This window comes from Hydra vulgaris, chromosome 04 (genome assembly GCF_038396675.1).
Source record: "Hydra vulgaris chromosome 04, alternate assembly HydraT2T_AEP".
NCBI lineage: Eukaryota > Metazoa > Cnidaria > Hydrozoa > Anthoathecata > Hydridae > Hydra > Hydra vulgaris.
This window is the reverse complement of record NC_088923.1, coordinates 2,409,326-2,426,395: the sequence shown is the minus strand read 5'-3', so window position 1 is coordinate 2,426,395 and position 17,070 is coordinate 2,409,326. Positions and strand designations below refer to the sequence as shown.

General features: G+C 30.3%; 3 protein-coding genes across 3 annotated transcripts in view; 2 read left to right on the top strand and 1 right to left on the bottom strand.

Moving 5' to 3' along the window:
* Window positions 1-9,929: 9,929 nt before the first annotated feature.
* On the bottom strand, window positions 9,930-10,946 carry LOC136079118 (uncharacterized). The gene has a single exon (XM_065794835.1). The coding sequence runs from the start codon at window positions 10,944-10,946 to the stop codon at window positions 9,930-9,932; it is 1,017 nt and encodes a 338-aa protein (XP_065650907.1).
* Window positions 10,947-11,655: 709 nt separating this feature from the next.
* Window positions 11,656-17,070, top strand: part of LOC101241717 (uncharacterized) — a 60,677-nt gene continuing 55,262 nt past the window's right edge. The window contains exon 1 of the mRNA XM_065795255.1: window positions 11,656-11,892. The gene's annotated coding sequence lies outside the window, so the exon portion shown is untranslated. The remainder of the gene's footprint in view (window positions 11,893-17,070) is intronic.
* On the top strand, window positions 14,427-17,055 carry LOC136079514 (uncharacterized). Its single transcript, XM_065795253.1, has 2 exons — window positions 14,427-16,665; window positions 16,808-17,055. The coding sequence occupies exons 1-2, from the start codon at window positions 15,625-15,627 to the stop codon at window positions 16,988-16,990; spliced, it is 1,224 nt and encodes a 407-aa protein (XP_065651325.1). The 5' UTR covers window positions 14,427-15,624; the 3' UTR covers window positions 16,991-17,055.

Genomic DNA, 17,070 nt, shown 5'->3' with positions numbered 1-17,070 from the left:
AAAAGAGAAAAATAATTTAAATAAGATATGCAGGTTACAAGTAATCAAAATGCGGCGCACAGTGGGACGAAATCCCGATTTTGTGGCCAAAACTCAAATTTTTGAGTTTTATATTTTCGTGTTTTTACGTTCAGATCTTGTTTACAGATAGTCCTAGAACAAAATTCCGAACAGGACAGGTATATACCTGCTCTAGGGTGGCCTGGGCGTCAGTTGACATTTAGCCTCCGTTCGGTACGCACTAAACAAGTGGACACGTCGAAAAATTCTTGCCTGTTTTAAAGTGCTGTTAAACTGAAGAAACTATTTCAATTGGAATTCGGCAAAATGGAATCACTTTTTGGAGGCATGTAGAATATATGGTTATGCACTGTTATTGCTAATTTTAATTTTTTTCATATTTAAATCGATTTTCTAATGTCGTTTTAAAAATTTAACCGCGGTTATCCACCTTCTTTTGACAAGGAACTGATCGTGTATAGTGTTAAATATAACATATTAAAAATCTGGCTGCCATTGAGTGCCATTTTAATAATGAGACTAGTTTTTATGGAGGAATGCGTGGTGCGACATAAAACTATGTTAATAGATTAATGTCGCACCACGCCATAATGGTCATGGAAATTAGGGAATTAACATTATTAAATATCACTAATTACATTTTAATGCAATAATTTTTTATTTTAAATATATGCTTTAAAAGTTACTTCTCATTCCGTTTTATGATAATCTCAAAGTTTTATAAAATAGTGCTCAAAGAACTTTCAGCAGTTATTACTGTATTTTTTTTTACAGAGTCTTCCAAATCTTCAAATATGGAATTTTCAAGAAAAGATATATTCTTTATGGTGAAAGGCAGTTTAAAAATACTGAATGCACAACACCTGAGAAGATTATGAAGAGTGATAATAAAAAAGGAACATGTGGGCGACCTTCGCAATCCTTTGCTTCATCTAGTGAAAGATCAAAGAAGCGAAAGAGTCAAGAAGTACGTTCTACTTTTTCTACAGAAGAATTAACATATGCTGCTCAAATGAGTTTAAGGACTTCTGGTCAAGTACATGCTGCTCAAGTTGTTAAAGATGCCACATTAATAACCCCAACAAGAGCCTCAAAATATATATCCGCTGTTAGTTCACAAAATGAAGTACCTTTAACCCTAGATGAAGCTCTTTCTTTAATGATCGAGAAAGGAGAATCAAAGCACTCTTATCAACTATCAAGAAATGTAGCTAGAGCACATAAATGCAAATTATACCCATCATACCTTGAAGTAGAAAAAGCAAAAAAACGTTGTTATCCATCAGTTGTGTACACAACTGTTAGTGAGTCGTGCGCACAGATTGAACTACAGGCTTTACTTGATCATACCACATCTAGAATTATACAACTTCAGGCTGATGTCATTGATACTCTAAATCCGGAAATTCTGCAAAAGTTAGTACTTTACTGTAAATGGGGATGTGATGGAAGCAGCGGTCAAAGTGTTTATAAACAAAAACTTACTGAGACTGAAAAATCTGATGAAAGCATTTTTTATACTTCTCTAGTACCTTTACAATTAATACACAACAACCACGAGACGGGGGAAGCAACTATTGTGTGGAAAAATCCTAGACCATCATCTCTGCGATTCTGCAGACCAATACGATTGCAGTTTGTACATGAAGATGTACAGTCAACATTGAAAAAAGTTACCGACATTGAACTGCAGATTGAGGGTCTTGCACCATATGCTAATGAACAAAATGGAAAATCCATTTCAGTAACTCATTGTATGTCAATGATGATTGACGATTGTCATCGATGATTGACGGTAAAGTCTGAAATGCAGTAACTGGTATCACTTCTACACAACGCTGCTTCCTGTGCAAAGCTTCCTCTAAAGAATTTAATGACATCAACTACATTATAAAAATGGACATTACAACAGATAATTTAAGATTTGGCATATTTACATTGCATGCATGGATTCGTTTTTTCGAGTGCTGTTTGCATCTGTCGTATAAGCTAACAACTGAAAAGTGGCAAGCTCGTCGAGAGGAAGATAAAAAGAATGTGAAAATACGTAAGGAAGAAATACAGACTCAATTTAGGATAAAACTGGGGCTTATCGTTGATCGACCAAAGCCAGGATATGGAAGCTCTAACGATGGAAATACAGCGCGCCGCTTTTTTCAAAATGCTGCTATATCTGCTGAAATAACAGGAGTCGATGAAAAATTAATTCACCAATTTCATGTTATTTTGCAGGTAATTTTGAGCGGGTTTGATATAGATGATATAAAATTCAAAGACTATTGTGTAAATACCGCCCATTTATTTGCTGCTTTATATCCGTGGTATTACATGCCTACATCTGTACATAAATTGCTGATCCATGGAGCAGAAATTGTAAAGTATGTCCTTTTACCGATTGGACAACTTTCTGAAGATGCCCAAGAGTCACGCAATAAGGACATTAAAAACTTCAGATTACATCATTCAAGAAAATTCTCAAGAGAATCGAATATGAGAGACATTTTTAATAGGCTCTTATTAACATCAGATCCATTTCTCTCGACCATCAGGAAATTGCCCCAGAGACCGGTAAAATCTCTACATCAAGAAGCTATACAATTGTTAAAACAACCTGAAGTCACCAGACAAGAGACAAGGAACAATTTAGATACTTGTGGTTCAGCATCAGATTCCGAATCGAATGATTTGAACATTGATGAATATGACATACGTGATTTTTGTTACTAGGATTAAAGAAACAATTTTTTTACATATATGTGAGTTAATCTTTTACCAATTAAAAAAAAAAAAATTAAAATTTCAAATTTCTGTTTTTTTATTAATAGTATAAATTTGAAAATAATTTTGCAATGTTTTTGCTCTAATTTAACTCCTGAATCATTAGCAATGACCTTGAAAACCAAACTACATGAGATTCCATATTTTCAACGTATGAACAGTTTTGGCCGCCATTTTGAATTTTTTAAATCTGACCTCAGATTCCTAATCAGCGACCTCGAAAAGCCTTAAGTAGGTAATTTGGGAATTTTGGCTACAAAATCAGGATTTCGTCCCACTGTGCGGCGCTGCGGATTTTTTTTCCGTACACCATTGGCATTATCATTAGTCGTTGGCAGTATCATTTTAACCGTTTGCAATACGCGTAAAATGCAGATAGAAAAGCGGTTGCCGTAGGTTTTGATGAAGACATAAGCGCTGATTGTGCACGAGGCTAAAAATAAAAGCAACATTGAACAGTTAATATCAAGAATCCTATCATATGTGATATAACTCAAGTTTTTGTTTTCTAAATGTTAAAAACTCTTGTTTCTTAATTAGCTTTGAAACAGTTGCAACATGAAATGTCTTCCAAGGTTGGTAAAATCTTATTAAGAAGTGTTGATTATGGCATATATGTTCTTTTCATACAACAAGAAACATAAATAAGATTGTTTTCAATTTACATTAACAGTTAAATAGCTTTAAACGGGAACTGCTTACTTAGGATAAATATTTAGCGAGGTTTCCAAAGCAATAACCTATAAATCAATCATTGATGATTGTTTGCTTCTTTAACTATTGCTACCTTTTTATATGCAAATCTGATGAGATTCGTTGATTTATCAATAGTGTAGATATGTTTGAAAGATAAGCAGTTTAGTCTAAACTGATTAGAATAATTATAGAACTTTACCGTGCATTTACAACTTTATCACCTCAATTTTATAAAATTCAGGAGAGGATAAAAAAAATAAACAATGTTTAAACGCGGTTACAGAAAATATAAACACAAAACAAAAAAAAGAACCAGCAACTTGTATATAAAACAAAGAAGATTCTGCTTTCCTAGAAAAATTTAAATTTCACACACACTTATATATATGTGTGTGTGTGTATATATATATAAATATATATATATATATGTGTGTGTGTGTGTGTGCGTGTGTGTGTGTGTGTGTGTGTGTGTGTGTGTGTGTGTGTGTGTGTGTGTGTGTGTGTGTGTGTGTGTGTGCTTACTGTATATATATATATATATATATATATATATATATATATATATATATATATATATATATATATATATATATATATATATATATATATATATACAGTAAGCAAAAACTTAAATGGCACAAACTTTTTGTCAATTATAAGTTCATATGATGTATAAAAATCAACTGTACTTCTATTGATCAAATAATTTCTCGCAAAAAAAATAATGGCACAAATAAGAAAAATTCCAAACTTTGACAAAAAATTTAGTATAGTATATTTAGACAAAATTAATTATTGCAGACGTTGAGGCAACAATTCCACAAGAGATTTGGATTCTTCTGGATTTTCTCCTATAATTCGACTGATGCTGCTTTTTGATCATTTTGTCTTTTTTAAGCTCGATCTCCAATTTTTCATTCTAGAATGTACAAGTCACCTCTTCTTCTTCTTACATTTAAATTGGTTGAGCCTAAAGAAACAAGTCGATCCTCATATGTAAGGTTACTTATTGAAGGTACAAGTTTTGTTGCTCTATGTTGCAGTCTTTCAACAGCATCACAATCTCCTTTCATATACGGAGACCAAACTGGGATAGAAATTTTAATAAAAAATTTAAGTAAATCAATCAACTAATAGATATTCTAAACTTTATTTTATATTAATATTATATAAGGTTGTCTAGAAAAGTGTTTATATGTAAATTTTAACTTCAACTTATATCGGTTTTAATTTAATTGCAAATTCTGTTTTTATCCTGTTAATTAAAACCACCATTTTTAAATGTTTCGACTACAAAATAATCGGCTATTTATCGTCAACGGTTAAAATGATACTGCCAACGACTAATGATATTGCCAATGGTGTACGGAAAAAAAATCCGCATCGCCGAGCCCCATTTAAAAAAAAAATAATAGCAATAAATTCTACATTACCGTAACGTAAAAATATATATAAAATAACAAATAGAAATGAAAACCGAAAATAACTAAAATAATTAGAAAAAAAAATAGTTTTTTGTTTTTGTTTTTTTTAAGAAGTGTTGAAAACAATTGCTAAAATGTTTAACAAAATATTAATTAAAAATAAAAAAGTCAAAAAAATAAAATTTCTTGAGAATAAAAGACAACAAGAAATGAAATTTCATAATTAATATAATCACTAGATAAATTATTAACATCATCAGTGATATTTTATATATATTTTTTTATTTTAAATATTTTGTATTAATTTATATTAATCACTGATACAATTAAATCTATTTTTTATATGATTGTTTTTAGTTTAAAATAAACATTTAAAGTTGAATATATCCATGAATAATAATAATCGTTTTGATTCGTCCTTAAATTGCTCTAATGTAGTCTGTTTATTGTTAACAATATCTGGAAACTTTTTCAACAGATTAGGTCCGCGGTATTTAATTGAATAGGAAGTTAATTTTAATTTATATTTTGGGAAAATAAAATTGTTATCTAAAAACTTTGTTGAGTATTTATGGTTAATTTAAAATAAGATTGAAATATTGTTGGAGATAATCAATTTTTTGTTTTAAACATAAATAATAAAACTTGGTGTAAATTAAGTTTATACACATTTAAAACACCGAGCACACGTAGAAGTGGTTCGCAAGGAACACTTCTATCGGCTCCAAATACTATTCTGCACGCATGTTTTTGTTTGTTGTAGAGTTTCTTTAGCTTTGTATGGTTAGTACTACCCCACACAATATTACAATAAGACAAATAACTATAGATAAAGGCAAAGTACAGTTTAGCCCTAAACATCATTGCAATATTTTTTGAGATTTTTTTTTCAATACTATTTATATGTGAATACCACTGTAAATTTTCATCCAATTTTACTCCTAAAAAATTTATGAATGATTCTCTTTTATTAAAAGTGTTATTAATTTTAAGATCTGGTAATTTAAGAGGGATATTTTCAGATTTACTTACTTTATGAAAAAGTATATATTTTGTTTTTTCCGCATTTAGTGAAAATTTATTACTTTTAAACCACTCACTAACTTTACATAGCTGTTCGTTAACTATTTTAAAAAGTGATTTAACATCTCTGTGAGATAAAAAAAAGATTCAAATCATCAGCAAACAAAATTAGGTCTAAAAGATTCATTGATAAGTATAAGTCGTTTATGTACAACAGGAATAAAAGGGGTCCTAAGATAGATCCCTGAGGAACCTCGCAAGTTATGGAGTATGTATTTGTTTGATCATAGTATAAAAATTGCTTTCTGTTTGTCAGATAATCTTTGAACCAAAGTAAGTTTTTATTTTTCCCTCCGTAGTTTTCGAGTTTTGTTATTAGAACATAGTGATTTACGGTATCAAAAGCTTTGGACAGATCAATGAAAACTCCTAATGTAAAACAGTCATTATCTAAGGCGTTAGATATTTGATTGGAAATTTCAACTACTGCGTGTTCAGTAGAATGTTTATTTTTAAAGCCAAATTGTTTGCAATACAACATATCATACTCAGTTAGATGATTATAAAGTCTGTGATACATTATTCTCTCTAGCAATTTTGAGAAACATGGTAATATTGATATAGGCCTGTAATTTAAAATATTTGACTTATCCCCAGATTTAAAAATTGGTGTAATACGTGCAATTTTTAACTTATTCGAAATCATACCTTACTTTAATGAGAGATTGAAAATTTGAAATAAAGAAGGTTTAATGACGTCAAATACTGATTTTACAATATCGACACTAATTTTATCAAAACCTTCACTTTTTTTACTTTTGAGATTGCTAAAAGCAGTTCTCAACTCACTCAGTTTTAAATCAGTTTCATCCATAAATTTATCATAAGTTTTTAAGTATGAATCGAATGGAATGGAACTATTAGGAATTTTAGAGGCCAAATTTGGGCCAATATTAACAAAGTAGTTGTTTAGTTCTTCAGCTGTAATTGATTTTTCATAAACTAACTTTCCATTAACTAAAAGATTTTTTGGCAGCGTGCTTTTGTTGTAACTATTTTTTCCAATTAAATCCTTAATTACATTCCATATTTTTTTAGTGTTTCCTTTGGTTTTTCTTATAACTGAGCATAATAAAGTTTTTTGAGTATTTTTTGGTTTTTTCAAATATATTTTTATAATTTTTGTAAATTATTTCATTTTTATAAGATTTTTTTTTAAGATATTTTAAATATAATTTTTTTTTCTTTTTTGAGGATTTTAGTAAACCTTTAGACATCCATTCAGGGGTTTGGAGCGACTTATTATTTATGATTTTTTTTATTTCTGGAAACGCTATTTCATATTGTTTGCAAAATTGATTAAGAAACAATTCATATGTATCATTAGCATCATTTGATTGCAGTACTAGATCCCAAGCAACGCAATTTTGTAAACAGTTTTTAAATTTTTTTAAGGAGTTTTCATTGATCTGGCGCCGAATTAAGGTGGATTTTGTGGAAATATTGTTCATTAAAGAGTTATTTGTAGCTAAGAATGTTGGAAAATGATCCGAAATATCGGTCTGTATTATACCTGTGTAAAGAGGGTTATTATGAAAGTTGTTAGTTATGATGTTATTAAGAAGAGCAGAAGACCTATTTATTATTCTTGTAGATTTGTTTATTGTTGGGATAAGATTATTTTGTAGAAGAGTGTTTATAAAGTTCTTAGCATTAATATTTGAGGCATAGTTAATCAGGTTGGTTTTAAAATCTCCGACCATATAAATATGTTTTTTTTTATTTATAATTTTGTTTAGAAATGTTTTAAGATGAGTTTTAAATTTTTTTAAGTTTCCAGATGGCGGTCTATAAGTAATATTTATAATTGTGTTTCTTTCTGCATTATTAACTAATTCAATGCACAAAGACTTCATTGACGCGGAGATCGTTACGTAAGACAAAATTTATTGAATTGTGGATATAAATACAAACGCCCCCACCTGCATTTACTTCACGTGCTTGATGAATTGATGTGTATATAATTAGTTCAAATTCATAAATTGTTTCACCGCATTTACACCAAGTGTCTGTCAAACAAATAATTTTAAAATCGTGTTTAATTGTATCCAATAACATTTTCAAATTTTCAAAGTTTTTATTTAAACTTCGAATATTGATATTTAAAATTTAAAAAGTGTTTTTAGTTTTTCTTAGATATTGCAATGATTCAGAAACTGAATAGTATTGACATTCTTGCATTTTGTGACTAAAATAATTTGAATCAGTGCCGTTATCATCGATGATGTCATTTTCGTTTGAAGATTTAAGTATGAAATTTTCCTCCATTTCAAAAACAGTTTAAATTAAATATGCATAGTAATAATGAAAATAAAATTGCGTTAAATATAATTGAGTAAAATAAAATTAATGACAAATATTATAAAACTTATTGCTTTTTTTTTCCATCCCAATCGCGAATTATCAATTTATCGTAAGATTTGAAGGCAAACTTACCAGCCGCTCTTTCGATATTCATTTTTTCCCTTAAATCTTTCCGGATTTGTGTCGTTTTGAAACAGAAGTCTTCGTTTCTAAAAACATTTTTTCCTTTTAGTTTACTCGACTTCCTCAAAATTTCGACTTTATCTTTATAATCTAAAAGTTTTATTACTATTGTTCTTGGCTTTTTAAATTCTTTGGGCAGTTCTATGGGCCCGCTCAATTTTGACATTATTAACAGATAAGATATCTTCAAAAACTTTTTTTACCTTTATTTCGCTTACCTTCCAGCTTTCAACTTCATTTTCATCAATTCCATCTACTCTTAAATTATTACGTCTCGACCGATCTTTTATCTCCTTTTTTTTTGTATGCGTAAAAAAATCGTGATGACTTTATGCGGTAAACCAATGGGCAAATTTTGTTTGTTATCTTGGTATACTAAAGCAACTTCTGTTTTGAATTTACTTAAATTCTCAATTAAAGCGATTAAAAGTTTTGTGTCAAGGCAATTTTTATAAAGATCTTCGCACGTCTTCATTTCATCTTTGCGCGTCTTGATTAGTCTAAAATAAAACAGAAGCGATAAGCTTATTGCCATTTAATGTATAAAATTTTTTTTTCGATGCAATAAGATAATAATGTCGGGTAGATTAGGATATTATAAGGACCTTAAGCACGCTCAAATTTTAAGCCACCTTTTATTGAAACAATATTACTTTGTTGAAGCCCCTCTCCCCCCCACTCCCCATTAAAAAAAATATTAACAAAATAAAATAAAATACATTAAAAATAATTTTTTTTAAATTAAACTACATAAAGATATTTAGTATCGTTAAAGTATTGAAAAATTTTACAATGTTTTGCATTTAATCAAGAAGTAATTAACACAATAGCTATTATACGACTTTAATCTCGGTTTCAGTTAAAGTTTCAAAAAATTGAATAGCGTTTTAATTAGATGAATGCCGCTATCTATTGGGTATATATTTACGCTAATTATACTGTTTCCTGTTATTACCGCATAAAGTCGGTTAAAAAAATACAAAGCAAAATGAACTTCACTGTTCACATCTTAAAAATTGTTCGGTATGCTCATATTACCTGTATGCTCATTAGGGCTATGGCTTTTTTATGACCTAATGTTCCTGGGTCATAAATCGATAATTATTTGTTCAAAGGCATTGACAAAATACATTATTTCAAATTTCTTGTTGAAAAAGATCACCCACAAATCAAAAATTAGAATTTACCGTATATGAGTATGGATAAAATTTTAAACAATTTTTTATTTGTTATATTTTAATTCAATTTTTTTAAATAAAGAGTTACTTTGTAATTTTTTAGCATTTAACAGTTTATTTTTACATCACAACACTTTAAATTACAAATAATTATAAAATTAAAAACTTAAATAACAATTCAACAAGTACGAAAAGCTACTGTATATATCGAAAAAATGTTTAATTAAAGCATTATATACTATACTTTTTTTAGACAAAATGATTAAAAGCTGGAGCTTCTCTTTCTTTTTAAAGCACACTGATTTATTCTTGGAATTTCCAGTCTCGATGAAACCTTATTCTGAAGCCCTTCTCTCGCCAAATCGAGGGCTGCCACAGATAAATGACTCTCGTGGTTGTCTAACACAAGAAGAACTTTGGACTCTTTCGAACAGTGCGAATGTTTGATGAAATGTTTTAACCATTCGACAAAGCTCTCTGATGTCATCCAACCAGATGGATTAGCAAATCCTACGCATCCAGATGGGCCATCTTTGATCATAAAATCCCGAAACTTCACCCTCGGAAAAACGAACAGTGGTGGTATCGAATTGCCGATCGCATTTACAGCATAGCAAGCTGTCACGAGAGTTCTGCTTTCTGCCGATGTTATACTACCTACTTGTTTGACACCTTTACTAGCAATAACTTTGACAGGTTTTTGTACGGTTGTTAGTCCCGTTTCGTCTACATTGTAAATGCTTTTTGGACCAAAATGATGACGTTCCCGTACTTCCCGGAGATTCCGAAAAAGTTCACTAACAGTGAATCTGTTGAATGCTGTCGCTCTTGCAAAGCTGGTGGCTTCTGGTGCTCGTAGAGATAATTCTGGTTTTCTTTTCATAAAGCTCTGTAACCAATCGATGCCTGCCGTTTTGTTCTTGATCCATGAATCCGGACAAACTTTATTATTAGCAACTGCCACTTCATATGCTAACTGGCGAGTTGTTTTTGTTGAAAGGCCATAGTTCATCTTCGACGCTTGAAGCAAATAATTTGATATCGAATGTTCCTCTTCTTCTGTAAAGACCTGTCGTGTATTAAATCTCGGTTTAAATGTAATATCCGGATTAAGCCGTTGCTTTTTAACATATCTTTTCAATGTCATACGATCGACACCAAACTCTCGAGCAACTTGGTTGTTAGGCCTGTTTTTCAATAAAACTTCATTTACAGCGGCTCTCATTGTTTCTGGAGGTATCATTTCTCTATCTGTCTTTCGAATTCTACTTCTTACCATTTTCAGTCAATACCAAATCTAAAATATTGAAAACAAATTCAAATACATTTTTAGGATTTGATGCAATATAATACAAATTAATGTCTATCAAAAGTTCAACAAATTTAAATGAGTATTATTACTATATCTTTATAGAATAATTTTACCTTTTTATCTAAATATTATCAATTTTATTTATCTAGCAAATAAAAATATAAGTTCTTTGTTCAATGAATGCATTTCAATAGTTATTTTAATGTAATCAAATACACAAAAACCAGATCAAATTAAACATGTGTTATTAAAATTTTAGTATGGAGCACCTTGATCCTTAGGTCAACCAGCCCCATGTCAGAGAGATCAAGGAACCCCTATAGGTATACATCATGTAATAATGTTGTACCTCGCCGATAAATAACATGCGACGCCAAAATCATAACATAAAATATAGGTCAATAAAACACATAGGGACTCCAGTTGATATTTTACAAATATTTAACATAGTAACAAAAATATATAAATAATTCTTATGTTCATCAAATTTACCTTTTATCGCGAAAATCAAACTTTTATTTCTTAAAATTCGTAAAATTATTTTTTTTGCAAAACAACAACGAAAATAAATAGCCGGAAGTCTATGCGAATAGCAACTTATGACGTCACGCAGATATAATTATAAATAGATGATGCAGCGCAAAAAGATCAAGCTGCCTCACAGATCAAGGAGCCCCCAAGTCCCCTACTTGTGACTGTTCTTCTGAACCTTCAGACTCATAATATTCTGCTTCAGACAGATTTGGAAGTTGCTGCTTTTGTCCTTACTATTGCTGAAGTAAACTTCATGGAAATTTTTCTTCTTTCGGATAGATAGTTTTTGAACTAGCAACCTTCCTAGTTGTCTAGACCCGACCTGTCTTTGCTTTCAATCTGAAGACGATACAATCTTTTATTCTCACTGCAGAGTAAGGTATACCATATTTCAGTCAAAATTTAAAATTTTTATATTTTAACAAGTACACTTGGGTTTCCCTGTATTTGAGTATGGGCAATTCAAATTTGATAATATTTTTTGTAAAATATTATTATTTAGCTACAAGAAATAGGTTTTAAAATTACGGTTTGATAAAAACTAATCTTTTTAAATTAGTGTTTAGTTTTTAAAAAGTTTAAGACAATTATTAATACAAACTAGTATATAATAAAATACAACAGATAAAGTTATTATTGACGCCCCTAGATTCCTTTGCCAGGAATGTATATAAATGGTTTGTTCTCCCCGCCGCTCCAGTCAATATTTGATAATTTTATTATAACTATCAATCAAAGTATTACGAATTCTGTTTATGTAAACATAAATAAAAAAAACCTTATTTTTATAAAATGTTATGCATTCCAAAGTTTTATAAAGTTTAACAAAGAGGATTGTGTTTCACCCCCTCCCCTCCTTCCTTTTTTCCTAAAAAACAACAACAAACAAACAACCTTTATTCAAGTAGTGGGAATGTTAAAGTTAGAAAAACAATAATTAAATAAAAATTAGTAAAAACAACTAATAAATTTAACAAGCTTAAAGGTAAAACAATCAAGTAACTTATACACAAATAATATACACAATAATCATATTGCTGTAGTTGACTTGTTTTTAAGTGAATCCAAGTAATTACTGAATGACTAAAGACTCCTGGTGGTACAGAGCTCAACTCATTTCTCCTCTTCAAACACCAAAGTTCATGTTTTGGAGTTAAAGGACTGAGAGAGATAATAAAGAAAAAGGGCTGATAAAGGCAAGATCAGGTCCATATCGAGCTGTCTTGTATGATTTACTTTCATAGGGAAAGTAAAAAATGAAAGTAAGAAATGTTACTTAGATTTAAAACACCCTTGCCTTAGGGCTCTTGTTGAGTAAAAGCTAGGGATGGTATATCTATAAAAGTACTCATCTTAAGCAGGTATAAACTGCATCAAGCAACTGTTTTGTAGAAGTTTCTAATCGTGTCTCACTCTATCCCATAGTTTTCACCTTCCGAAGGAATTGCAATTTTTATTTGTAATCATTTTTTTTGTAATTTTTTTTTCTCTAGAGTGTTCTTGAATGAAACCTTTTGCAATATTTATAAAAAATGAAACCTTTTGCAATGTCTTTGATACTATTTAACTATGGAATTAAATAATGTCAAAGACATTGCAAATGTTTTCACTTTTTAAACTAAAAAAAAGGCGAAGGTTATTGTCAAAATTTTTGAGAAAAAACAGTTGAATTAAAAAATTGCAAATTGTGTGATTTAGGAAAACATGAGAACAGGAGAGAATTCCAACCTTTAATGTACAAGAAATAATAATGGATGAATAAAGATTTTTAGAGCGTGAAGGGACAGATACAGTAGATGGGTGCAAGTTTGCTGACAACTAATGTCAGATTGAGTTACAGTTGGTGGAATAAAAGAAGATAGCTTGCTGAAGCTAAGACCATGGTAGTATCTATAAAAAAGAAAAATAGATGCCGTTATATGATGGTGGGACAGGAGCTAAACCTAGGAAGCTGGAGAAGATCCAACTATATTTACAAACATTTATGAACCTTGTCTAAAAGAGAAAGGGAATCGTTAGAAGAACCAATCCGAATGTGATAATTATCTTCCATAGTGGGATGAATAAGAGATTTATAAAGGTAGAGAATGACATAAGGTCTAAGAAAATGGTGAACACAATTAATAGTTTTAAATTTCGTTTAGTAAAATTTCACAATTAGGAGTTGAAATTTTCGCTAAATAAAAACTTTGTTTGCTTAAAGATTAACCAATTGAAGTAGTTTTAAAAGTTCTGTGTTTAATAGATAGCATAAATTTTATCCTATCTGTTAAACATAACTAAAATGGTGAGCACAATTATGAGTCAGCCATAGCAGATACTTTGTAATGATTTGTAAATAAGATATACGACTCATTAACTCAGGAAGATGAAAACTAGAGGACTCAGTAAAAGTGTTTCCATTCATCAACAAAAGGATACAACATTGTGTTAGTTATAAGCAGTAAACAACTGACTTTTGTTTGGATTTAATATTACCAGTCACATTGATCCAAAAGCTGTTACAGAAAAGAGGTGACGTTAAAAGCCTGCCTGATTTTTTAAATTTAATCTTTCACCAAACTGCACACAAAAAAGCACTGCAGAGACATCATCTATGCTCAACATAGCACAGTTAATATTCATCCAGTGTTCATCATCATAAGCAGAAAACAATGTAACACAAGTTTACATCTATGGCAGCCAAATAAATAAAGAAGGGTCTTAATAGAGTTTTTGCAAAAGAAGTACCTCTAAGAGACAGTATCAAGATGCAATTAAAACATGTTCAATATGAGTTTTTTTTTTTGAGATACTATCTCTAACTTCTCCTCAACCAAGAGCCCTAAGGTGGTAATTTACGTCACAGTTAACTTCCCCTACCTTTACTTATAAAAGCAAGCTCTACAAGGCAGCAGGATGTGTAACATCTAGTACAACCATGTGTATATATATATATATTTTTTTATTTAAAAATGGTTTAAAATCGATACCTCAAGGTATGCCGGTTAATGTTTAGTAGCAAATTGTGGGAAATTTATTATTTATTTAGTCTAACTTAGTTTACTTAACTCGAGTCTTTGTGATATTATTGTAAGTTGCACTTTAGAAAAAGCACCTAAAATCCGAATTTTTTTTAGGTGTGTAAACTTTTACATCGATAGCAGTACCTGGAGAAGGTTTTTTTATTGAAATATACACTGAATTAATTTTAAACCATTAGTGTTTGATTCTATCTTGTTTTGAAAGCTTAACAGTTTATTACTTTTTTGCAATTGAGATTAAAAAAAAATAGGTTGTCTTTGGCCCACTACATAGGGTGACATTGGCCCGGGCTAAAGTCACCCCATGTATTAAAGTAAACCTTTTTTAGTGATCATTTATAGATATTATGGTAGTTACTATGTTGGAATGAAAAATTTTTGTAGTAGTAATGCAATAGAAAATCAGTATAACAGTTTGTATTAGTAAATAGCGAAATTTGTTTAGTTCTTAGTTTAATATGCCACAAAATTACAAGCCAAATCGTGGAAAAAGAAAACATGTTACTTACACTTTAGAACAGTTAGACAATGCATTAAAAGATTTAAAGAATGGTTTAATTACTCAACGACAAGCAGCTTTGAAATACGATATACCAAGATCAACATTAAAAAATAAAATAAAACAGACATATCCTAAAAAGTGGTGGTCAGCAAATATTTACATCAAAAGAAGAAGACATGTTTAAGGCATATGCAATAAAATCATCTGAGTTTGGTTTTCCTATTGATAAATATGATTTAAGATGCATAGTAAAAGGGTATTTAGAGAAAAAAGGCGTCGTTATACCTCAGTTCAAAAATAATTTTCCAGGTGGCGATTGGATTCGATCTTTTTTAAAAAGAAATCCAGAACTCACAGTAAGATTTGCAAGCAACATAAAGCGGAAGAGAGCAGAAATAGGAGCAATTGTGATTGATAACTACTTTATAAATCTATCAAATGAATTAAGTAATATATCACCTGACAATATAAGGAATTATGATGAAACCAATCTCAGTGATGATCCAGGTAAAAAAAAGTATTAACAAAGCGTGGATGTAAGTATCCTGAATGCATAATTAATTCTACAAAGACCTCGTTCTCTGTAATGTTTTGTTGCAATGCTAATGGTGAATTGCTACCACCTTATGTTGTTTACAAATCTGAGTCGTTATGGAATACATGGATGGAACATGGGCCACCAAAAGCACGTTATAACAGATCAAGTGGTTGGTTTGACTCAACATGTTTTGAGGACTGGTTTTTCTCTTTACTTCTTCCAAGACTTAAGAAGGCTCAAGGAAGAAGTGTCATTATAGGTGATAACGTATCTTCACATTTGAGCATTGCAGTACTGGATGCATGTCAAAGCAGTAACATAGGATTTGTGGCATTACCAGCAAACTCTACACATCTCACGCAGCCATTAGATGTTGCCTACTTTAGACCTATGAAGATTAACTGGCGCAAAATATTATGTGAATGGAAGGAGAAAGGAAAAGGAAGGAGAGTTGCTTCTCTTCCTAAAGATGAATTGCCTAGACTTTTAGACCGTTTAATTACCAACTTAAATGAACACGGGAATGATAACCTTAGAGCTGGTTTTCGCAAAACTGGAATTTTTCCATTAGACAAGTCTCAAGTGCTTTCACGACTACCATGTTGTAATTTAGGTTTAGACTCAACTACTGTATTAGTAAGCCAATCATTTTTAGATCATTTATGTAAGTCACTGGATGATCCCTCAGATGGTTCTGAAAAATCAAAGCGACGTAAAGTATGTGCTGTCCCAGGTAAAAGCTTATGTTCAACAGATATATCATCTTGTGTTATAAATAAAAATAATAGATTAAATTCAAATAATGTAGATACACCTATCAGTATTATAAATACAATTGAGACCAACAACATTGGCTTTGCTGGCCCAAGTACAAATACTGGAACTACTGAGACTTCTAATCTAATTTTTGCGGATGTAAGTTTAGTCGTAGAAAGTCATACAGAATCTTTAGATCATTCAGCATTAGGCAAAAAGAACTTTCAAAATATTGATAAAAAAAAAAATGTTTGTAAAAAGGAGAAATTGTTAAATCTTGTAGAGAATTGTTATGTAATTGTTAAATGCAATGGAGAGTTAAATCCTGGACAGGTTTGTTTATTTATTTTGAATTATTTATATTTAGCTAATCAATTAGTAAACTTTATAACTAATTATTTTAATAACTAATATTATTTAATGTAATAACTATTGAACAATTTTAAAGTAACTTTCGAAACTTTTTTTTCTGCAGTTGAAAAAATTAAGAAAAAATGGAGCAGAAATTACTATTATGAAAAAAAATGGACTTAACTGGAAATGGTCACTACCAGCAGTGCAACTTTTTTTTTCCCAGTCTGAAATAGTCGATTTTATTGAGGAACCAAAGAAAATTTCGAAAAGAGGAATTTATTCAGTTCCAGAACTTTTTCACTAAATTTTTTAAAACATTTATTTAGTCATTTTTGTTTACTTTATACCTAAACTGTTTTGTTTACTTGGTACCTATCCGTGTTT